The sequence below is a fragment of the Nannospalax galili genome, unplaced genomic scaffold, assembly GCF_000622305.1.
Source record: "Nannospalax galili isolate Female #2095 unplaced genomic scaffold, S.galili_v1.0 scaffold213, whole genome shotgun sequence".
NCBI lineage: Eukaryota > Metazoa > Chordata > Mammalia > Rodentia > Spalacidae > Nannospalax > Nannospalax galili.
The window spans coordinates 5245424-5268979 of NW_008335195.1; the positions used below are offsets into that span (position 1 = coordinate 5245424).

The window sequence follows — 23556 nt, forward strand, 5'->3', positions numbered from 1 at the left end:
CAACTTTCTGTGTATTGTATTGAAGTAACATGAACCATTTTTGCATTCCAAAACAATCCAACATGTGTTATTCTTTTGAGGCAGTAATTGTAAAGTTGGACTTTCTTTTTAATTCCATTAATGATTAGTGCAATAAGAATGAGACATTACAAGTCACTGAATACGTCTGCCACATTGATCCACTTTGAAAAAGTGAGTTTTTAAAAGACTTGCTCTTGGGTTAGAGAAATGGCTCAGCAGTTAAGAGCACTGGCTGCTCTTGCACAGGAACTGTGTTCAATTTCCAGCACCCACATAGTAGCTAACAAAGATCCATTAACTCCAGTTCCAGGGGATCTGACACCCTCTTCAGGACTCCATAGGCATTACACACACATGGTGTGCTTACATACATGTAGGAAAAACACTCATACATATAAAATAAAATAATAAATAAATATTGGAAAAAATTTTAAAAACTTGATCTTGGGGGGAAGGGTTTTGTCACCTGAAAAATTTCCCTTTCTTCTTCTGTTTAAAACTATATCAAATCATTTTAGTATAGTGCTAATCAATATAAATTGTATTGCTATACATAAAATAAAGTATGGTTTAAAAAATAATTAAAAAGAATGATGTTTTGTAGGTATGTTAGGAAATAGAGATGATCTACTAAATGGAAATATCACGGTACCAAGTGATGCATAGTATGTGGTCTCAAATTTGTAACAGCTCAAGGTAAACGTGGGAAGATCATATATAAACCTTGAATTGGTCATTACAGTTATTAAACAATAGCTTTCTGCTAATACATTTGCAGTAGTATTCAGTTTGTCATGCTATGCACTGAACACAGCCTAACAAGAACTGTGCTCATGCAGTCATTGGCAGTGCTAACGATGAAAAACATTCAATCCTATTTCAGTGTTTTAAAGGATCCATATACTTATACAGAATGACTGTATCAGCATATTTCGTGGATGCTCACATAGTTTATAAGTACCCTTTGCCTGAAGCACTTTATGCATAGCTTGTGCAGTATTTATTAGACTTTATCAGGTACCTGTGCTGAGACAAGAGTGTTGGATACACTCTAAAACATGTTTTAGCACAGAAGAGATTTTTCTTTTGAGATTTAATTTTATTTTATGTATATGGGAGTTTTGCCCAAGTGTATGTATGTGCACCACATGTGTGAAGTGCCCTTAGAGGCCAGAAGAGAGCATTGTATCCCCTGGAACTGGAGCTACTGACAGTTGTTAAACACTATATGGATGCTGGGAACCAAACTTCCCCAGGAAAAGCAGCCAGAGCTCTTAACCACTGAACCATCTCTCCAGTTCCAGCATTGAAGGGTTGTAGCTATGAAGCTTCAAATTTTAAAATCTGTTAGAGAAAAACTAAAGAAGTGTTGAAAGGTTCAAGCTGAGAATATGGCTTTGTGTAACCCATAGCATTTTATTTTTTTAAAGATTTACTTTATTTTTCATTGTGTGTGTGTGTGTGTGTGTGTGTCTGTGTATCTGTGTCTGTGTGTGTGTGTATGTTTTTGTGTCTGTGTGTCTGTGCTGGTATGTGCAGGAGTGGAGTTTCCCATAGAGGCAAAAAGATGTCGTATGATCCCCTGAGCCTGGAGTCACAGATGGTTGTTAGCCACAGTGTGGGTGCTGGGATTCAAACCTGGGTCCTCTTCAAGAGCAGCTAGTGCCCTTAACCACTGAGCCATCTCAGCTCCTCCACTGTATTTTCTACATGCATATGACAGTCATGTGAGCCTTTTGTCTGTTTATTTTTGTACTTATTCCATAAAGGTCATAGAATTATCTCTGCATCTAAGGAAACAGCCCTGTATGCAACCTTTCCAGGCTTAGCCAACAGGAGGAGCAACATGCTTCTCAAGGAGGGACTGAGAGAAGCCTCTTCCCATTCGCGCTCTGTCTTGAAGAACACATGCAATCAACAGAGTCTGGGTCTTCTCATCCAGTCACCTCTTCTCAGATTTAGCTCAAACCTTCCAGCATCTCTGTGTGACTCTGTCTCCTGCTCTGGCCCTTACATTACCACCACCTCTCTCCATCCTTCCAAGAGAGATTCATAAAAGCTCTGTGCTGTGTTCATTTCTGGGGTTCTTTTTATTCTTTCATTTGACTTCTCAGTTCCTTTATCATAATGTAAGAAATTTCCTCTGTTAAATTCCCTAGACTATTTTTTGTTATTGGTTGAGTCTTGACTGAATGATGACTTGCTGATATATTTATGTATCTTTTTTTCTTCTTTAATTGGGTTCATATAATCAGGCAGATTATTTCCTCACTTCTTCGTGTTTTCTGGTGACAAAGAAGGAGTAACAGACACGCTTCTTTTCTTTGTTAATTGTATTTCAGTTAAAGCGGATTCCTAAGAATACATCTGTACTGGGGAACGGGTATCAATCTGAACTGCCTGGACTTGATGTCCTAAAATACAGTGATCTTAAACTACGTCCACTATGCACATGGCACCTCTTTGGTGGTAGGCACTGGGCCATACACCAGGGCTGCAGAAATGAAGGAGGGGGGCTGCACGAGTACAAAACTCCGTCTTAATCCATTTGTGCATACCCACTGAGTGTGGGCCTAGGATGTCCATCCAGCAAAGCAAACTCACTGGACATAAAAAGAGCTTGGAGTTGGATCCTATGTCTCCTCCCAGAGAAAGTCCAGTCCTTGACACAAAGTCTTCACCACAGAAAGAGATGATGAGGGCTGCAGAGCTGGCTAAGTGGTTAAGAGGGTTTGTTCCTCCCGCAGAAGACCTGGGTTCAATTCCCAGTAGCTGTGTTGGAAAGCTTACAGCCATCTGTTACTCTAGCTCCCAGGGAAGTGCCCTCTTTTGGCTTCCATTGCACTGTACTCATGTGCACACACACACACACACACACACACACACACACACACATAAAATAAAACTTAAAGAAAAAGAGAAGGAAAGAACAGGGTGCCGACTGCTTCCAGCCAGAGAGAGCTCGCCTGTGAGTCCTCTGGGGCCTTTTGTTCCTTGTTCTCAGTGCATTCCGAGTTTATACAAAACCATGAGAATCTCCACGTGCTTCCAAAGCCCAAATTCTTTTCTTCATTTCTGATCTCCCACTTCAACAGTTATGTTCAGTTAGGTTATAAAACAGCAAAGTTATCAGAACAGAACCTATCGACTAAGGCAAACTGAATTAAATACATAAATTGCATTTTTTTAGGAGTAGCATTCTGTCTCAGAAGTAAACTGCTTTCTAGATGATTCACAGAGCTCAGTGATGAAGAAAGTCTGGAAATAGAATCTCCCCAGTGAGACAGAAGGTTGAAAGGGTCCATGTGTTGATCACAGAACATACTGTTAGGATGTATGGTGTCTGGGCTTCCTCAAGTGTGTTCCATGCCAAACACATGCAGGTGCGGGCTCATGAGCATGTACGCACACACATACACACACACACAGGCACACAGGCACACAGACTCTCTCACACACACAGACACAGACATACACACACACACACACACACACTCACAGACAAACATACACACACACACAGAGACAAACACACAGACTCTCTCACACACATATACACACATAGACACAGACATACAGACACACACACACGTTCACACACACTCATAGACACACAGATTCACACACACACAACTGAGTTAGCTCTCATAGAAGTATTTTGAGATAGGGAACTTAATTTTTTAAAATTATTTAAAATTTTTATTGAGTTTGTACATTCCATATATTTTAATCAAATTTAGACCCCCTCCCCCATGCATGCTCCCCATACTGCCCCCACTGAATTTCATGCATTTTTGTCATATATATTAAGGCCTACCTGGCCAACCATTTGTACCCAGGTGTCTCTCAGGACAAGTGCATCCACTAGAGTCTAGTCAGTCTATCTCGAGTCACTCTGTTAAAGATCTACTCTCCCTCACCCCCCAGTAATGACTTGTCAATAGTTACTGGGCTAGCGTGGAAGCCTGCAGCCCTTTTCCCTCATTCTGTGCTGGGTTTTGTCTGACTGAGTCAGCATGGGCCTTGTGCATGCTGTCACCGTTGTTGCATGTTCATATGAGCAAGTTCCAGAGGCCTGAAAGTCTTTGTTCTGTTATTTTCATGCACCAACCGTGGCTCTTGGAATCTTTCTACCCCCTCTTCTGCTCCACAATGGCCCCTGAGCTAAGGGTGGGTGAGGTTTAACATAGGAGTTGAGCTCACATTCTTAATTTCTTTAGAAGCAGCTTTACTGTCATATCATTTACACACAATACCATTCAAATATTGCAAGCATCAATCCAGCTTTCTTCATTCAATGTGTGTTTGAATCCCACCCATTTTGTTACATGACTCAGTAGGATATTCATTTTCTTTAGTTAATAGTATTACATTGTGTGGAAGATATTCCTCATTTTATTTGTCAGTAATAGATTTGGTTTGATTTCTCCTTTGAGGAATTATGAATACTGCTTGAACCCTGATTCTTAACCAATATTCTTCACTGATTTTTCATAATGTGTTATGTGCCATTTTTGATAAACACTATAAAATAACTAGTGTAAAATAAGCATCTTGCTATCTCTACCTCAGTTATATTTATCATTTTGTGCGGTGTACACTTATGTACATAGATATATGCGTACAATACACATGAAATTTAGAAGTCACATCATTTCTGTATGTTCATACTGTAAGATAATTTTCTCTTAGCAATCTATAGTAAGAATCCTGACATTGCAAAATATATTCCTAAGGCAGTACTATTGATAGTCGCATAAAATTTTTGCATCAATATCCACCAATCACTTAATGTTTCCTGTGTTTTCATAAGTAATATACTTAAAATTTCCTAAATTTTGTACCTATGTTAGTGCCTCCTGTGCTGTTAAAGTCAGAATACTTTGTAGGTATGCAGCGAACAATCAGTGAATAGTTAACTATAATTAAAAGTCGACAAAGATTCCATCTACTTAAGCCTATTACCTGTAATCCTCTTAAAACTAATTTCGTATATCGTGATTTTATTTATTTCCCCTTTTTTCAGGGACAGGGTCTCACTGTGTAGCCCTGACTGTCCTGGAACTCACTAGGTAGACCAGGCTGGCTTTGAACTCACAGAGATCTGCCTGGCTCTGCCTCCTGAGTGCTGGGATGAAAGGTGTATGCCACCACACCCAGCTCTGATTTTCTTTAACTGGACTCAGAAGCTTCATGTAATTGTATGACTTGCCCTGGGTCACATTGGTAGTGATTCAGATATAATCTGAGCAGGTATTTGGTCAAATATGTTCTATTATTATTCCACCATGTCTAACACATATTGAACTTCAAAGTAAATCACAAACATGTAAGCTGATACTATAAATAACTGATCTGGGCATGGAAAGCCCTAACAGAACAGCTCAGGGAAGTATGCACAGCTCCAGAGCCTGCACAGTTATGCCATCTTACTGGCTCCTCATCACAATCAAGGACCTTCAAAATCATTGACAGATAACTTTTAATTCTATGGACAAACAACTCTAAGCAAAGAGTACATGCCACTTAAAAATCAGACCTGTTGCCAGGTGTGGTGGCGCTCACCTGTAGTCCCAGCACTTGGGAGGCAGAGGCAGGTGGATCTCTGTGAGTTCAAGGCCAGCCTGGTCTACATAGTGAGTTCCAGGACAGCTGGGGCCACAGGGAGACCCTGTCTCAAAAAGACAAAAAAAAAAAACCAGACCTGTTAAGATACAGCTTTTGTTAATATGCCCAATAAATGTTATACCTATATTCAAAGTGGATTACAAGTTAACACAAGTGGTCAGGGTTCATGTTCAAGATTTATTCCACTAGTTGTAATTTAATAAGGTACAAAAGTGAAAAACATGGTTCTTCTTATGATAATTTTCTTATGGATTCAATAAAGTTTTCAACAATCACTTGATGCAGGTACTGGGGTTGGAAAAGGGATGTAAAATCAGGAGCTTTGGGCACTTTTGCTCAGAGGACATTTAGCTGACTCATTGTTGGCCAAACAGAGGAGGAGACATCCTAGCACTGAGCTATGCAATGAGGTCAGAGTTGGGAAGACATGCAGGGAACTGGAAAGAGGGTCAGGCGATACCACCAGTCACCTGTACATGTAGACTCCATTATCCTTTCTGAACTCTCTTCCTGGACTGTCACTTTTCACAACAAAATGGGCTCTATTTTCTTGACCAAACCAGTTTGCCTTTATTATTTTAATATTATAAATTGTGAACTCAGTTGTATACTTCACAATATAATTTTATACTGTTAATTATGTTATTCTTGGTATTTTAGAGTCTTTTAATTTTTAACATTATTTTAACAATTCACTATGCCATTAGTTTCTGAGGAGGAAGGGAGGGTTCTGAGGTATATGAGGTGCAGTTCTGAGGGTTACAAGAGAGTGTGAGGGGTTGGATGCATTTTATAAAGATACATTTTAACTTTGGGGTCTGTGATCTATTATTGCACAGACTTTCCTCCATCAACTTCACCAACATCAACTGGCCTCCTCTCTTCCTTCTACTTTTAAAAATTTATGCTGTGGTACAGATTAAACAACAACACATGCATTTGAAGAAAACATAACAGATAACACAGAAATCAAACCATACAGGTATGGCCTCCTAATTTTCAAAAATGGTATCAGAAATACACACTGGATACAAAGATACCACCTCATCCACAAATAGTGCAAGCAAACTGATAGCTACCTGCAGGAGAATGAAATCAGATCCATATTTCTCACGCAGCACACACACACACACACACACACACACACAAACCAGTGCAAGATGGATCAAAGGCCTTAATTTCAAACCTGAAATGATGAAACTGCTGGAGGAAAGCATTAAAAAATAAACCCTTTACTCCAGTAGCACAGGTTATAGCAGTAAGAACTGAGAAATGGGGGCTGAGCGATGGCTCAGTGCCTAAGAGCACTAGTTGCTCTTGCAGAAGACCTGAGCTCGAATCCCAGCACCCATATGGCAGCTAACACCCATCCTTAACTCTAGTTTCAGGGTATCCAATACACTCTTCTGTTCTCTGAAGGTAGTACATGACACAGGTGTGCTTACATACATGCAGGCATAACACTCATACACATAAATAAAATTAAATAAATCAAAAAAATTTTAAGAATTGACAAATGTGACCATGGGAAATTTAAAATGTTCTGTGTAGCAAAGAAGAAACAGCCAAGAGAGTGAAGAGACAGCTGACGGAATGAAACAAAATCAGAAGTGTCGATCACCGGACAGGGGATTAGGGAGCAGAGTGGGGAAGAGAAATCAATTTAAAGTTATGATAATAGTGTAATTTCTTTTTATTTTCATCACCTTTTATGTATTTTATACAAAAATATGTAGTGTTCCAAAGTCCTACAAAGTTTCATAAAACTTAAATGTAAAATGTTGGGCACTGTTCTGTAACTCTCACAGTTAAATACTGCTGTGAAAGTGCAGGGAGCAGTGGATGTGGAGGCAGTCTCCTGAAACCTCAGTGCTGTGATGGTGTGGGCAGAAAGGAGGCTGATGCAGGAGTATCTCCAGCTGGAGGCCAGCCTGGGTTACAAAGTGAGACCCTGTCTCAGAAAACCAAGTCACATTACCATCCAGTTTTTAATCCAGGAGTTTGTCTTTCCAGTATAATCAATGTCAAAGAATGCAGATAGAGCAAGATGAGGGATCTTGATCCAAACAAGTATTTCAATGAAGAGAGGCTTTATAATTCATCACTGGGAGAGTATGGGAAACATGGGTGTCTTAGAGTGTTTCCATTTAGTAGGTCATAGTTTAGAGAATTAAGCTGTAAATTGAGATTGTAATACTCTTTGAGAGGCTGCCTTGGAAGGACTCACACAGGAGATGACTAGCAGGAGGCTTTCTCTGGCCAGTCTGACTTGGGTGAGATTATACACAATCACCATATGATATTTAAGAGCACAGTTATGGTGACGGAAAACTATAAAGAATAAAAGGGGAAGCTTCAGGAATTCTACCTATACTTTGAAATAAGCACACAACTAAGTTCAATGCCCATGTAGAGAGAGATACAGATTTGTTGATTTATGTTTAACATACCTGTCATTAATGTTCATGATTCTGATGTAAAACTATTACAGAATCTTGTTTGATACACCAAAACATGTAGCTATAAATTTTACATATTTTCCAAAAATGATTTATTTTTTGATTTTAAAAAACTAATTGTTTTTATTTTAGTGTATGAGTGTTTTCCCTTTATGTATATAAAGGCACCACATGTGTTCAGTGTCCATGTAGGCCATAAGAGGGCGTCAGATCCCCTAGAACTGCCGTTAAGGATGGGTGTTAACAGCCATGTGGGAGCTGGGAATGGAACTCAGGGTCTCTACAAGAGCAGCCAGTGCTCTTAACCACTGAGCCATCTCTCTAAACCTACTATGATTTTTTGTGTGTGTGATAACAAAAATGAAAGTTTCATTGTTATTGGATAAACTATGTCTAAAACTGACTGAAGTTTTACTGTCTTCAGATGAATCTTGCTTCTACTTGACTTTTTTCTTTAATGGGGACATTACTAGTTACTATCTTGTCCTTGATCTAGAATTGGTGTTTGTGACACAGTTTCGTGGCTCTGTCAGATCAGCCTCAACTGTCAGTGCAGCTTCCAGTTAAACAGCTGCTTGCCAATGCCCTGCACTAGTAGTGGTCGGGTTGAGCTGGGGCAGGTGGGACCCAGGCAACCAGGCTTCATTGACTTTATGACCTCTGTGTATATCTGGTTATCCATGTTAGAAAGGGTCACTCTCCAATTATTTGGGTCAGAAGGATTTTTCTTTTTACTTAGTTGTAAGAGATATGTATTTGTATTACATAGAAAACTAAATCTAAAAATATTTTCAATAAGACCATTTTCAAAATTGTAATAAGTAATTACAAGGAAATTCGCCATTTCAGATAGCTGCCAAAATGTAATAGTCCAAATAGTGATTGGTATTAAAAAACTAGAGCATCGGGGGCTGGAGCGATGGCTCAGCGGTTAAGAGCACTGACTGCTCATGCAGAGGACCCGGGTTCGATTCCCAGAACCCACATGGTGGCTATGAACCGTCCTTAACTCCAGTTCCAGGGGAATCTGAAGCCCTCATCTGACCTCTGCAGCACTGCACGACATGGGTGCACTCACATACATGCAGGCAATACACTATTACACATAAAATAAAAATAATAAATAAAATATTTTAAAAACTAGAGCACCTACGAATTAAGAAACTAAGGACACACACACACAAATCCTGTCAAGAAAAGCAATATGTGAGCTATTTTTTTCTTTAATTTGGGAAGGTATAATATGTGTCACACCCACAGGAATAACACCAGCTCTCCCTTTAACAATGAAAACATGTAAAATTAGAAATGTGAATCACTGTTTCAGAAGGAACTTATTTTTAATTGAAGAAAAACTACAGAGAAAATCTCTTGGCTATAGCAATGCTTGATTTTTGTGAAGATTTTTGGGTTTGTTTTTCTTTAATAATAAAAAAGCCAAATTCACAACCTCCAAAATAAACCGGAGTCTTGAGATAGATAATTAACCAGATTGGAAATGGTTATACAAGTTCAGATTTAATAAGACTATGCTTTTCCTCCCTTCTATGTATGGTAGTTTTTTTCTCTTGTATGAGAAGTTAATTACACATCCACGTTTCCCTGAAATGAAAATCTTTGTACATTCATAAGAGTCAAATCCATGAAATGTATCATTAGTAGTTAAGGACTACCACATACTGTTTCCTGAGTTGAACAAACTTAGGGAACAGTATCAGTTCACAAATTACATTTATCTTAAATCATTTAAAGCATTGGTAAGCAAAATCAACTTATAGGCTTATATTTTTGTTATTCTTTTCACTCTCGATTCAGTTAGAATTTCTGGTGCTTAGTCCAGTGTGGCAAAAGCATTGGTAAATGCTGGCAATGGTGTGTCCCCTCAAACCCAGGATGTAATTAGAATTAGGCTTTGAGTTTCACAACAAGCCTCCATGGTGGCTTCATCAAAAAGGAAATTTATGGGACTGGGGCTGAAACTCAGCTGGTAAAGAGCTTGTCTCCAATCCATAAAACCCAAATCATCAACTGCATATACTGGGTGGGGGTTGGTCACACCTGTAATCCTAACCTTGGGGAGGGATGATAGAGGCAGGAGGATCAGAAGTTCAAGGTCATTCTCAGTTGCACAAGTGTTTTATAAGATCCAGAAAATTTTCTACAATGCCATGATTTCAGTTTTGAATGAGTGAGTTTATTATATAACAATAAAATAATAAGTATCAGAAGTCAGGTGTGTAACACACCCCTTTAATCCCAACATTTGGGAGGCAGAGGCAGGCAGATCTCTGTGAGATTCAAGCCAGCCTGGTCACATAGTGAGTTCCAGGCCTGCTGGGAGATTCTGTCTCAAAAAACCAACCAACCAAACAACAACAACAACAACAAAAAACAACCATAAACAGGCAAACAAACCAGAAATTTATTTTAACAAGAATTCCAGGTATATTCCACACTTTAGGAATAGTATAACTCATGATGGTGTTTTCACATCTTTGTAAAGATAGTTTCCACCCTTAGGAGACAGCAGCAAATAACTGTCGCTTATATAGGAACAGCAGAAGTTTGCCAGGTGTCCCTCCATAGCTGGGTAGGGGTGTGAAAAGTTAGGGGAAAAAGGAGTTGGTTTAGCAGGTTGATGTAGAAACAGACAGCCTCTGCCTCCACCCACCTCTTTGACTAGTCAGTATCTATATACAAGTCTTCCTCACCTATCCTTGTTACAAAGTGAAATGAGCTCACCATCTCCTGTCTAAGATAGGCAATCTCAAAATGAAACACACTTGCTGAGTTTCATATCCAGTCTTGGGCAGCCTGTCTGTAAGTTGCAAGTTCAGTTGTTTGTTCATCCTGTGACCTAAGTAAAGAGTGCCCCATCTTCCTCCCACACACCCAACGGATAGCTGTAGAGAGAAATAGGAAAACAGTACTTTAAAAGGTCTCAGCAAGGGGGAAAATGGAAAATAATCACAGTTGCTGGTCATGTAAAGAGGGCTGCTGAATAAATACACACAAGACTTCTCAATCCCAGTGTCAGAAGTGGTTACTTGCTTAATCCATTCAGCAGCACTGGTATTTCTTCCTGGGTGAATTTATTTTACCGATTCTTCTCCAGATCCTCGGCTCTCCACCTGCATAGACTCTCAGTGGTCATTTTCACAGTGCCTTTACTCCGATGGGTACTGTATAAAGCAAATGGATAGGGCTTAAAGTAATTAAAAGGCATTACATTATCTATGATGACTGTATATCAGGGTCATCCCAGTAAATGGAGCCATGGGGTCTTCCTGTTGTTCAGGGACTTGAGATTGCTTTAAGTACAGCTGAAGCCAGACAAACCTGATATACATTTGATGATTGTATTCCCTGGAAAATTTCCCAGGCTTCCAGGATATGGGCTCCAAGACCATTTTTATAAGAAAGTCATTACATAAACCCGGAAATTTTACCTCTTGGCTTTGGATCCTCTGCTTGAGTCCTCCCCGTTAACCTAATGCTCAGCAGCCTCAGGGAAGGGAAAGAATGTAACACTGTTAATCTAATCTTTGTCACTGAACTCTCCATCATTGTCAGTGAGAGATCTGGGAAACCTAGGAAGGGAAGATGCTCAAAGGCCCAGGGCAATAATTTATCTTCACTTGAAGTTGCACTTAGAAGTGTCTGATTATATAGACAAACTTTTGAATAACTGAGCAGCCAGCTTTGATGCCTTGCAAAGAGACATATTATGATATTCTCCATTAAGTTACCCGGCAGGATGCAGATGGAGTGAACCTCGCTTGCCTAGACTTTACACCTCTGCCCACAGACTGTCTAACTCTAATGTGAATGAATCTCTACCAATATTGGGAATTCATTTCTACCATTCTCAATGAAGATAATGTCTCAGCTTCCCTGTTCTGATGTATACCAAGCACAGTTGGTCCAGCTGTTCTGTGTTGGCCTGTCATAATGCACCACGTCTCCATCCCATGGTGATTAAGATCTTCAGCCTCTGTCCTGATGTCTTCTCCACAGAGTCAGGTTCACATTTTAAGTTTATTGCCTGTAGCTCTTTCATGCTTGAAAAAAAATTACGACAATGGTTGGTATTCTTCGTTGCAGAGACCAATAGTCATTCTGGTTAATTTATGCAGAAAAAAATATTATTTCAGAAATTATCTGGTTGGTCATGAATTGCTTCAAAGAACAAAGTGCCAATTTCTGAAGCTGCTGAGTATTACAGTGACTTCTAGTTTCACTGTTGTGGCATACGCCCTGACAAAAAGCAACTTAGGGGAGAAGGGTTTATTTTAGGTCACAATTCCAAGTTCTAATCCATCATAGCAGGGAAGCCATGGTGGTAGGAACTCAGAGCAGCTGTTGACATCACACCCACAGTCAAGAGCAGAGAGAGATGAGACAGGGATCCTGGCTTGGTCTGCTGCAGCTCTCAGCTGGCTGTCTCCTCTCACACTGTTCAGGACCTGCTGCCTGGAGAATGGTGCCACCCATAGTGGGCTGGGTCTCCCTACACCAATGAATAATCAAAGCAGTCCCCACAGGCAAGCACACAGATAATTCCTCATGAACACTTTCCTCACAGGTTGTACCAACAGCTAAAACTAGCCAGCATAGTGTCCAATGGTATCATGCAGTTCCTTTGGAGAAAACACCATCACTGTTATTCATCCATGAGTTTGTCTTTTGGGACTAAATACCAAGAATTCTGTGTGGACGTAGGGAACCCTCTACCATCATGGCACCCAAAGCACACTTCCCTGAACATGTGTCACTTTATACACCTTTATGTTCACATCTTGCTTGACTGCAGAGAAAATGTATGGCTGTACAAAGAAGTCTTGGAGTGATAGTGATTGTGAGTCAAATCAGAGTTCCATTCTACAAAGTTCCACTAGGGGAACAATGAGTTTTTTGTGCTTATTTACAAAGCATGAGTGAGGGGCTACAGGCAAGAGCACAGGTGACCCCAAAGCAGCAGCAGCTGCACTGGAAGATCTGCTCCCTAGTAAAGGCTTCCTCAAAGCCACATGATGGAGCCCCCCTCAACTGACTCGACTCTGTATTCTCTAGCCCCTCCCCAAGACCTCAGTTGCATACAAATAGGAATAGAGTCTTTAAACTCAGGTGAGGGTTCAATGACTCTCCCTAGATCCTTCTTCTGACCTCCACAGCATTATACAACATGGGCACACTCACAAATATGCAGGCAATACACTCATACACAAAATAAAAATAATAAATAATTTTTTTAATAAAATTTTTTTAAAAAAAGCTCTGAGAAGACCTGGCCAATTTTTTCATGAAAAAAGTTGGAAGAAACTTTTTTCATGAAAAAAAAGGAAGAAGTATGGGATATGTGCAGCTGTGCAAACATTAGTGATGTAGGATGTTCACCAGAGAGCATTCTGGGTAGGATGTTCACCAGAGAGCATTCTGGGTAGGATGTTCACCAGAGAGCATTCTGAGCAAGACTGTTCTTGAGTTCTGCATGATCCCTGAGGCTTCTGTGTAAATCTAAAATATTTCTCAGGTTAAAAGTACAAACATGAAGGAGAAGTAGAGTCAGTGACATGTGCAGAGAGAGTCAAACTCTCTCCAGCAGAATGCCAAGGACACTTTTTATCAATCCATCACCCATTAATATCACATATATTTTACCTTGGCACCAAAGAAGGGTTTGTTTGGGTGAATTAGCTAATTTGACTAAGTCTAAAGTATGTCTATCATATAAATAGATTCAAAGTAGCTTATCAATGAGGGGATGACTGTTTGGGTTGATGAATGTATGGATGAGGGCATTTTTGAACTTACCATAGCAAAAGCAAAAACTCCAAGTCAAATTAATGAAGAACCTTAAAAACGAAAATGTGGGTCATTTCAAAGCTGTAATTCTACCTGGTACCCAAAAATAGAACTGTTTCTGATAGACACTTCAAAAACAGGGTGTTGTTTCTCCATGATCTTGCTACATGAATATGTATATAGACATATACACTCACATGTCTATTGTGCATAGATGTATTTATATTAGTTATATAAAAATATGAAATATAGTCTAGAATATCTGTATATATAAATGGTATTTCTCTTTTATATGGATCATTATTTTATGTGTAACTTTACGGATTAAAAAGTCTTACTTTACTTGCATAACTAAAGCTAAAATCTGAAAAGAATTCTTCATCAAAATGAGACTGGCTATGTCAATTTGCTAAGGAATACATTGTAGAAGTGTTTGCCAGTCTTTATAACCTATAGCTTTCTGTTTATTGTGCCTTCTATTTGAGACTCAAAATATACCAAATCTCCATTTCCTGGGACTCACATGAATGCTGGTGATTTATCAAAAGGTGACAAAGCGCGCACCTCTCTGATTGTACTGTTTTCAGTATTGAGTTGATGACAACAATCACTGATCTCTTTCTAAGATTGAAGTAAATACACTTGTTGTTAAATTTTTCTTACTATCAAGACATTTTTTTCCTTATTGCTAGCAAAGGCATTAACATCTAGTCATTTTCAATATGAATGTTTAGCAAATAACCATATTTTGCCACCCAGGTAACAGACAGAAGAAAGTGTGCCATCTTGGCCGGGTTCTTCAGCCTTCATCCCCTTGGCACAAGGCTGTCAGTTGTCGTCAGTGTGGCAAAATGGATAAATTCTTCCCTTCCCATTATTTCTACAACTTTTTCTTAATAAAATGGCTTTCACAAGGGACCAGAATAATAGCATTCAATAATAATAATAATAATAATAATAATAATAATAATAGATGTAAACCAAATCCTGGTGGGCACTGTGTCAATAGTTATGAAGTATTTTCTCAAAACATCTTATAAGATATATACTATTAGCTTCAGTTTATAAATAAAATATTTGCTGAAGTTTAATCACTCAGGAAGTAGTTAGTTCTCAACCCTATTAAAACCAATAAACCATATTTTATATAAAATTGTTCATAATGGCCTATTGTATGCCTAAATCAGCACATTGTTTAATCTACCTATTGATACACAGATCTATATGTGTAAGAAGAAATATTTTTAACTGTAATATAAAGAACAAATAAAAGTTTGTTAATATCTATTTTAAAATGCATCTGACACACCCAGAATACATTATTTAGAAATTAGGCTTCTAAAACTGTTGATAGAATCAATAAGAATGCTAACAATTCAAATGTAATCAGGTTTATCCCAGCACTCTAGAGGCAGAGATAGTGTGAGATCAAGGCCAGCCTGGTCTACATAGTGAGTTCTGGATCAGTCAGGGCTACATAGTGAGGCCCTGTCTCAACAACAATAACAACAAAGAAAAACCATTTGATTGAAATGCTGAACAGGTGGTTTGTTTGGGGGAGTTGTTTTTGCTTTTAGACAAGCTCTTCCTATGTAGCCTAAGCTGGCCTCCTCATCTTACCCAGACCTTCACGGTACTGGGATTAGAGGTACACACCACCATGCTTGGGTCTTTGAGTGGTCCTATTATATTGGTGATTTAATCTCTCAAAATGTAAGAGATTTTGTTTCTTTATTGAAGTTCTGAACAGCATCTACAATAAATAAATTTCCAGAGATTAACAATTGGCTTCCTGCTTGTTAAGAAATTTAATTGTGTGGTAAAACATACAGGAAACTGAGATTTTTTTTTTTATGTGAAAGAGTTATGTACTTAGCTGAGATAATTACCAATGAACCATTTTAACTCATATACATTGGCCTGCCCATGACAGGCATCTGAATCTTTGGCCTAGATCACTCAATACTAATCATGCCTCAGAGTTAGTAACAATACAAAGTGCCCCAGTTATTGCTGAAGTGCTCTGGTCTGAAGCCTCCTATATTAAGTCAAAACCATGAGCTACAATTTGCACATGGGCTTATTGTACTCAAAATATTTTCCTTACATGCATTGTACAGTCTTGCCTCAAAGGTTAATTGGAAGCACATCACATTGTGAGGAGTTCTTAAATAAATGTTGCTCCATGAACTCATTTTGTAGTCTAATAAAACATGAATGCCTTCAAATTTCAGTGGACTATTAATGCATAAAATAAAAAACAAGAACTGAGAAGCATGTCAATTATCTTGAAATATAGTTTTATTAGAATACAGATTGAAGTAATGTTTTAAGTGTCTTTATACTTTGGATGTTATATATAAATATCTGTCTTAATTTTTTAAATTTTGTTTTATGTGTATGAGTACTGTACCTGCGTGTATGTAAGTGAACACATGTGCAATGTCTGTGAAGAAGAGAAGAGGTCATTGGAGCCTCTGGAACTGGAGTTACAGATGGTTGAAAGCCACCATGCGGGGGCTGGAAACGCAACCTGGGTTCTTTGCAAGAGCAGCCAGTGCCCTTAACTGCTGAGCCATTTCTCCAGCCCCAATATCTGTCATTTTGTTGGTGACAAAATACTCCTGTGATTTGTTGCCTGTAAGGAAAATTGGAAAACAGATTAAAATCGTTTTCATTTTGTTTTCAAATCAAAGTTCAGGGATGCCCAGAACTCATCTACAAAATCCATGTTCAGGGTTCCTGTGTTAGAGTTGAATACATGCCTGAAGTCTTTTGGGGAGCATAGGGTTAATCATGGCTAGCTTAGTCAATAAGTTTGAGAGAAAGTGATAAAGAGCAGGTGATGAGCTGACGCGGTTAGTTTAGAGACAGAGAAACATCAGAGCCCACCAAATGTGCAGGGTTGGGGAAGAACATCAGACATGTGGGCAGTACTGAGAAGTTTGCCTAAACAACAAAGAAGGAGGAAGCAGAAAGCGGGGACAGACTAGAGCATGTGGGTTACTCCTAAAATCAGAAGGATCTTTCTCTAATTTGATTTCACAGTGTCTTCTGAACATGCTTAGTGCTATGGTTTGGATGTGAAATATCTCACAAAAAAGGTCCATGTGTGGGGTATTTGTTCCTCAGGCAGTGGCTTTATTGAGAAGCAACTGGATCAGGAAAGCACTGTCATCATAAATGTATCAGTATGTCCATGAGCTCATAGCTCGACGAGCATTGATAGTAGAACATGGGGCATGGTTAGAAGACATAGGTCAATGGGGACACGCATTTGAAGGGTTTATCTTGTCCCCATCGTCTTTTCCCTCTCCTATTCTCTCTCTTTTCCCTACCTCTTCCTTCTCCACAAAATGATGTTCTCTCTCCCTCATTTCAGCCAAAGCAGCTGGGAGCCAACATGGACTTAAACCAGTGCTACCAGAAGCCAAAAATTCATTTTTCCTCCTTTTAATTTTTCTTTTTAAGACACAGAAAACAAACTAACACATTGAAATGATTAACTAATAAGCTAATAATTAGTAATAATTAGCACTAATAAGCATTGTAGCAAATGCTATACGCTGTCTATCATTTTATACTCTGCCCACCTTCTGAATGTCTATTGCAATAAAATTAGCATTATGTTTCTGATGAGAAATTTCCAGAGCATGGATATGTTGTCCTAGAAAATGTTGCAAATAGAAAAAGTGGCACAAGTGACAATACAGGATCCAAGATCTCTGATGCATATTTGACTGTTGTCTCAGCTAAAGGAAATAGAATGGAATGCGGTGGACTTTCACCTCATTGGCCCTGCTTGGTCTCACTTTTCTTCAGTATGCCTGCATTAGCTGTCTGTAGCATCTCCACTGGGATGTGCCATGGGGGAATCTCATCTGATGCAATGGGGATCCCTTTACGAATTAGACAGGTTTGTAGTCAGTTTCGGATGCCACCCACTACTGAGAACAGTTGTAGATGTTGCTAACTTTGTACATTTGTTCTCAGTGAGTGTCATAACTCCACGGATCGGATCAAGGTCAGAGTGTGGGACGAAGATGACGACATTAAGTCCAGAGTCAAGCAGCATTTTAAAAAAGAGTCAGATGACTTTCTGGGACAAACAATTGTGGAAGTGAGGACTCTGAGTGGGGAGATGGATGTCTGGTACAACTTGGGTAAGTCTCGCCACAGCTCCTTAAAACAAGTTAGAATGCAAGAGTATCTGTGACATGCATTGCATTCTTCTATTGCTAAAAATAACAAGTGCCTTTCTAGATCATTCTGTTGTTAGTGTCATTGATGACAGAGGGTAGTTTGTTTCTCAAATTTAATGTTATTGAAAGGCATCATCAAATCTGGGATGAGAATTAAAAAAAAAACAACAACAGGGGCCTGGAGAGATGACTCATCAGTTAAGCGCACTGACCACTCTTGCAGAAGACCTGGGTTCAGTTCCCAGCACCCACATGGCAGCTGACACCCATCCGGAGCTGCAGTTCCAGGAAATCTGACACCATTTCCTAACCTCTTCGGCATTGCACAACACAGGTGCACTTACATACATGCAGACAATACACTCATACACATTTAAGAAAAAAAAAGACAACTGCAAGTCTTTTCAGAGAAAAGTGTTGTACCATTTTTGATTTTAGATCTTTAACAGATCACCTCAGAAATATTTGTCTGATGTTTGGGAGAATGTAGCCAGCTTATGACTCAATGGCTTTGATTTGTTTCCTTCTGGTTTGTTAATGAAATTTCAACAATGAAAATGTAGTAGAAGAGTCTTTCAGATGATGACATAAAAGAAGACTCTCATTGGCAAAGCCCAGTGTTCATGTTGAGTTAAAAAGGGTTCTGGCACAGAACATGTAAAGAACAGATTTAACTGATGTGAAGTTTAAATGGAATTTTCTTATCAAAACAAGAATAAGAAAAGTTTGAATTTGACTTTTACTAGAATTGAAAATCTAGAGTCTTTGTTGATAATTTAATAATAGCAAATATTTATAGTTAGCCCACTTTCCATTAAAGACATGGTCCAAAGATTTCTTAATGACATTGTGTGAGATGTTTAATTAAATTATGGTGTGGGCTGGATGGTCACGAATCCAATAGAAGCTGACATAGTCCCAGGGTTGGAAAAACTCACTACTAGGTTAAGAACATACTTCAGCAACTTAAAGAGGGTTTGGCTTTTTTTAAAACCTACAAACTTTGAGTAATATAGTCACCAAAATGAAGTCTCATTGACTTAATGAAACTCAAAATTATGTAATAAATTTAAGAAACAGGAAATTTAGCTTAATCTAGACACAAATGATTCCAGCTACATTAACAACTCATTACCAAAAGTAGTTTAAGAAATCTTCATTAATGAACATTGATGTTTCTACATTATTGGAGTATAAGTTTCAACATAAGTTAAAACTATCACATCTTGCTTAAATTATTAAGTACTTTCATACATGAAAACTAAGATGTTAGAGGGAGAAAAATTTAGCTCCTTAACTGTGGTATATTCAAACCTCATTTTAATTAAATGGGATTGCTTTTGCAAGTGTTTCTCACTATAATAAGTTAGCAGACGCTTGAGTTGAAGCAGTACAGTTATGAGTCAGAAAAGACATTCTTTAGTTTCTTTTGATGAAGCAGATCTGGTTATGTCTGGTTTGTGAGGAACTTGGTTGTGTTCCTGGTAAAATCAGCTGTTCACCTTTCATTCCCAAACTGTCCTTCAATCTACGAAAGGAAAATAGGGTGCAACACAACACTGTAAAGCTTTGATGATGCACCCTAGGTTGCTCAGTTGGTCCTTTGGTCCCCTAATTTCTGATATTTGACTTCAGGGAGAGAAGAAGAGGGAAGGAGTGAAGAAAGGAGGGATGGTAGGAAGAAGGAGGATAGAGAGGGAAGAAGAGAAAGAGACAGAGACGCAGTAAGCCTTTGTTAGCTTTGTAAAATCCCTCAGTATGTTCAACCCCCACAGACAACATACTCCATCCTTGAACAACTTTCCTCTTCCTCATGACATAGAATTCATCACACTACACAAATAGCACTTGCTCCAAAGCACTGTGCACTCAGCAGTGTGAGGTCCGTGAATTTGTCAGGTGGTGACAGCTCAAAATGCCCCTGGAGCTCTGGAAAAAGAGACGCAGGCAGTAAGAAAATCCCAGGTTTTGTATTTCTCTCATCCCTAGCAGAGAACTCCATAAATGTTGAGAATAAAATGTTTTTCAGCCAGACCTGGTCATCCACACCTGTAATTCCATTTACTCCGAATGCAGAGGCAGGAGGATCATGATCAAGACCTTCTTGCGCAGCTTAGCAAGGCCCTGACTCAAATTTAGAAGAGAGAAATTGGTTGCAGGGGGGGATAGCTTAGCAAGTTGAGGCCCTGGGTTCAACCCCCAATGCTGAGAAAAGAATGGGGTTTTCTTAGCCAGTCAGTGAAACTGTGTTGGTTATAATGCTGCTAAGGAAGGAATCTTCACAACTCTGCCTGCTAAGCAGTAAAGATGACAGAAGTCAGCAGGCATTCCACAAAACTAAGGTTAAGTTTCTGGTGGCCAAAACTATAGCTATGTTTAGAAAGAGGTCTCCCATCCTAGCTTTGTGGGTTTTACATAGCTCCTGTTTTCCTTGTGGAAGGGGCGATCTCACCCCCATGCATTTTCTCCCTGAAATGGATGCAAAACTTGGGTCCCACCCACATTTATAATCTGGGAACCATGTTCCTGCATTTCTCCCAAAGCTCTGCTCAGTGTGCATCATTCTCACCACCCCTCACACACAGTTATTGATCGAATTGATTATATTTTTATTCCACCCAAATAATTCATGTAGCATTTATGAGTAAACATAGACTATAGATGGACGATATGGAAACCAATTTCATCTTCATTGTTGTTAACCAGAACTTGGTTCGTCTTTGGAAGTTCAGAAAGAAAGAAGTGAGCAGTAGATTTAAATGAAATACTTTCCTGGTTAATTTTATACAATAATCGTACTTCTAATTTCACGTGATGTGTTTGGTTTTACTGTGTAACTGACCAGGTGTAGGCATTTACATGGTAGTCTTCAGAATATTCTATTTGAACTGTGGATAGGCAGTTTAACCATAACAAGGGCACAACAGGTGAACATTGTATTTGGGGGAATGATGGTTATTTAGTCACATGTGAAATAGGAAAAAAAAAAAAGAATATTATCTAGGTAAGCTTTATTTCGGGTATTTGTGTGGGTAATTTAGATTTCTTTACATTAATCAAATTTTTTAGGTAATTTCACATATGTACACAATACATACTGACATTCTCACCCCCCACCTCCCTGCCAGCCACCTCATCAGCATAACTTCTTCCAACAAATCTCTTTCCTATTGGTATTTATATTTTTTAATTTTTATTTTATGTGTATGAGTGTATTGCCTGCATGTATGTGAGTGCACCTGTGTCGTGCAGTGCTGCGCAGGTCAGAAGAAGGCTTCGGATTCCCCTGGAACTGGAGTTAAGGACAGTTCGTAGCTGCCACGTGGTGCTGAGAATCGAATCCGGGTCTTCTGCAAGTTCAGTCAGTGCTCTTAACCACTGAGCCATCTCTCCAGCCCCAATATATTTTTATATTTTGTGAACCACTAAGAAGATTAACCAGGCCTATGTGTGTGCCTGTGCTTGGAGCTATCCTCTAGAATAGACTCAGAAGTAGATAAACAGTTAAAGACAGGGTTCCCCTTCTCCAGAGTCATCAGTAGCCAATAGTTCAGAGGTAGAGGGGTAGGCCTCCTGAGCCCCTCCCCCTTCCTTGCCTGATTGCTCATAGGGCCAGTCTTGTTCTTAAATGTGTATGAGTGTTTTGCCTACATGTATGTACATACATCTGTGTCATGCAATGCCCACAGAGGCCAGAAGAGGGCATTGGATCCCCTAGAACTGGAGTTACAGATGGTTGTTAGCTGCCATGTGGTGCTGGGGACTAAACTCAGGTCCTCTGGAAGAGTAGCCAGTACTCTTGAAGTACTGAGCCATCTCTCCAGACCCAAGGACCAGTCTTGTGTGGGTCCAGTGTGGGTAACTACAGTTGTGAGTTAATACATTTGGAATCTTGAATGAAAATTATGCTATGGTTGGAAAACTGACCAAATACATTTTTGCTGTCTCTCAGAAAAACGGACAGATAAGTCAGCTGTATCTGGGGCCATTCGACTGAAAATCAATGTGGAAATAAAAGGAGAGGAGAAGGTTGCACCCTACCACATACAGTACACCTGCTTACATGAGGTAAATGAATAGGATTTTATGATAAATAAAACTTAGAAAATAAAACAGGCTTACTGTGAATCATAAAACAATGTATCAGGTTTTTGAAATCATGGAATTGGGTTTGTGGAGTTGTTCTTGGAGTTCTGACTATATACAGTAGAAAGTGGTGTGCTCAGGTATGAAAACATGGGAAGTTTTCCCTTTAATGAGAGTTTAGAATAAGCCCACGAGGCAGGTAACATGGGGCCAACTCCCCAGCTCCCCCTTTTCTCCTCAGTGTAGAGAAGCTGACTAGTTGGCCTGGGCTTCCATTGCGAGCTCTGCACTGGAGAGGGTACTAAGAAGTGTGGATGAAGGCTCTTTCTTTGCTGCAAATGATTTGCCATTTACCCAAAAGGAGGAGACAAAGCTGAGACATGTTCCTTGCCACATGCTCAGAGAGAGAGAGAGAGAGAGAGAGAGAGAGAGAGAGAGAGAGAGCTCTTGTTAGTGGTTTTGGTGTCTTGCAAGTTCATAAAACTTAATCCTGGAAAGCTGTTGAAAGTTAGTTTCATTTTTGGTTGCTGTGACATAAAAATCCCAGGTCACAGTCCATCAACTGGGGGATGTCAAAGAGCCAGGAGGAGCTTGAAGCAAACAGTCACACCCAAAGTCAAAGGAGAGCATGAATGGATGCTTGTCTGTGCTCACTTGCTCTTGTCCTTCACTCAGCCCAGGTCCCAGCCCAGGAAATGGTGCCAGCCACATTCAGGGTGGGTCTTCCACCTCAACTAACCCACTTAAGACAGCTGTCCACAGATACCCACAGATGAATCTAATCTGATTCCTCACTGATACTCTCTTTCCAGGTGATTCTACCTTGTGTCAAGTTGACAGTTAAAATTCACCATCAGAATAGCTTTGTATGTCATTTTTCCTAAATACATCTATGGAAATTCATGCTCTAAACACACGACAAGTGTAAATATTTGCACACATTTTCCTAAACAAGAAATGAAGAACAGCTTTCCAGTAATTTACACAGTAATTATACACAGAATTTGTGCTTAGTTTTACAACTCATCTAGTCATTAATGTTGTTCCTTCAAGAAACATTCCATTTTTCAGAATAATAAAAAGCAGCACCCTCCCCCCGCAACGTGACCAGGAGCTCTGGCCCTGAAACCTTGGCAGAGAAAATTTAGGAACTATGCTTCAATTTCCAGAGTCTTCTCTGCTGGTTCAGGGGTTAGAAAGAGGGCTGGTGAGATTGCTCAGTGGGTAAAGGTGATTGCTTCCCAGACCTAGTTCTACATGGTGGAAGAAGAGAACTGACTCTCACAAGTTGTACTCTAAGTGCCATATGGAAGGTAACACACACACACACACACACACACACAATAAATAAATAA

At 39.4% G+C, this 23556-nt stretch overlaps 1 protein-coding gene across 1 annotated transcript in view; it reads left to right on the forward strand.

Moving 5' to 3' along the window:
- The window catches only part of Unc13c (unc-13 homolog C), a 573981-nt gene that overhangs the window by 283368 nt on the left and 267057 nt on the right, over nt 1-23556 (forward strand). Inside the window, exons 11-12 of the mRNA XM_008829781.3 lie at nt 17907-18076; nt 22068-22183. Of these exons, the coding sequence (XP_008828003.1) occupies nt 17907-18076; nt 22068-22183 (286 nt within the window). The remainder of the gene's footprint in view (nt 1-17906; nt 18077-22067; nt 22184-23556) is intronic.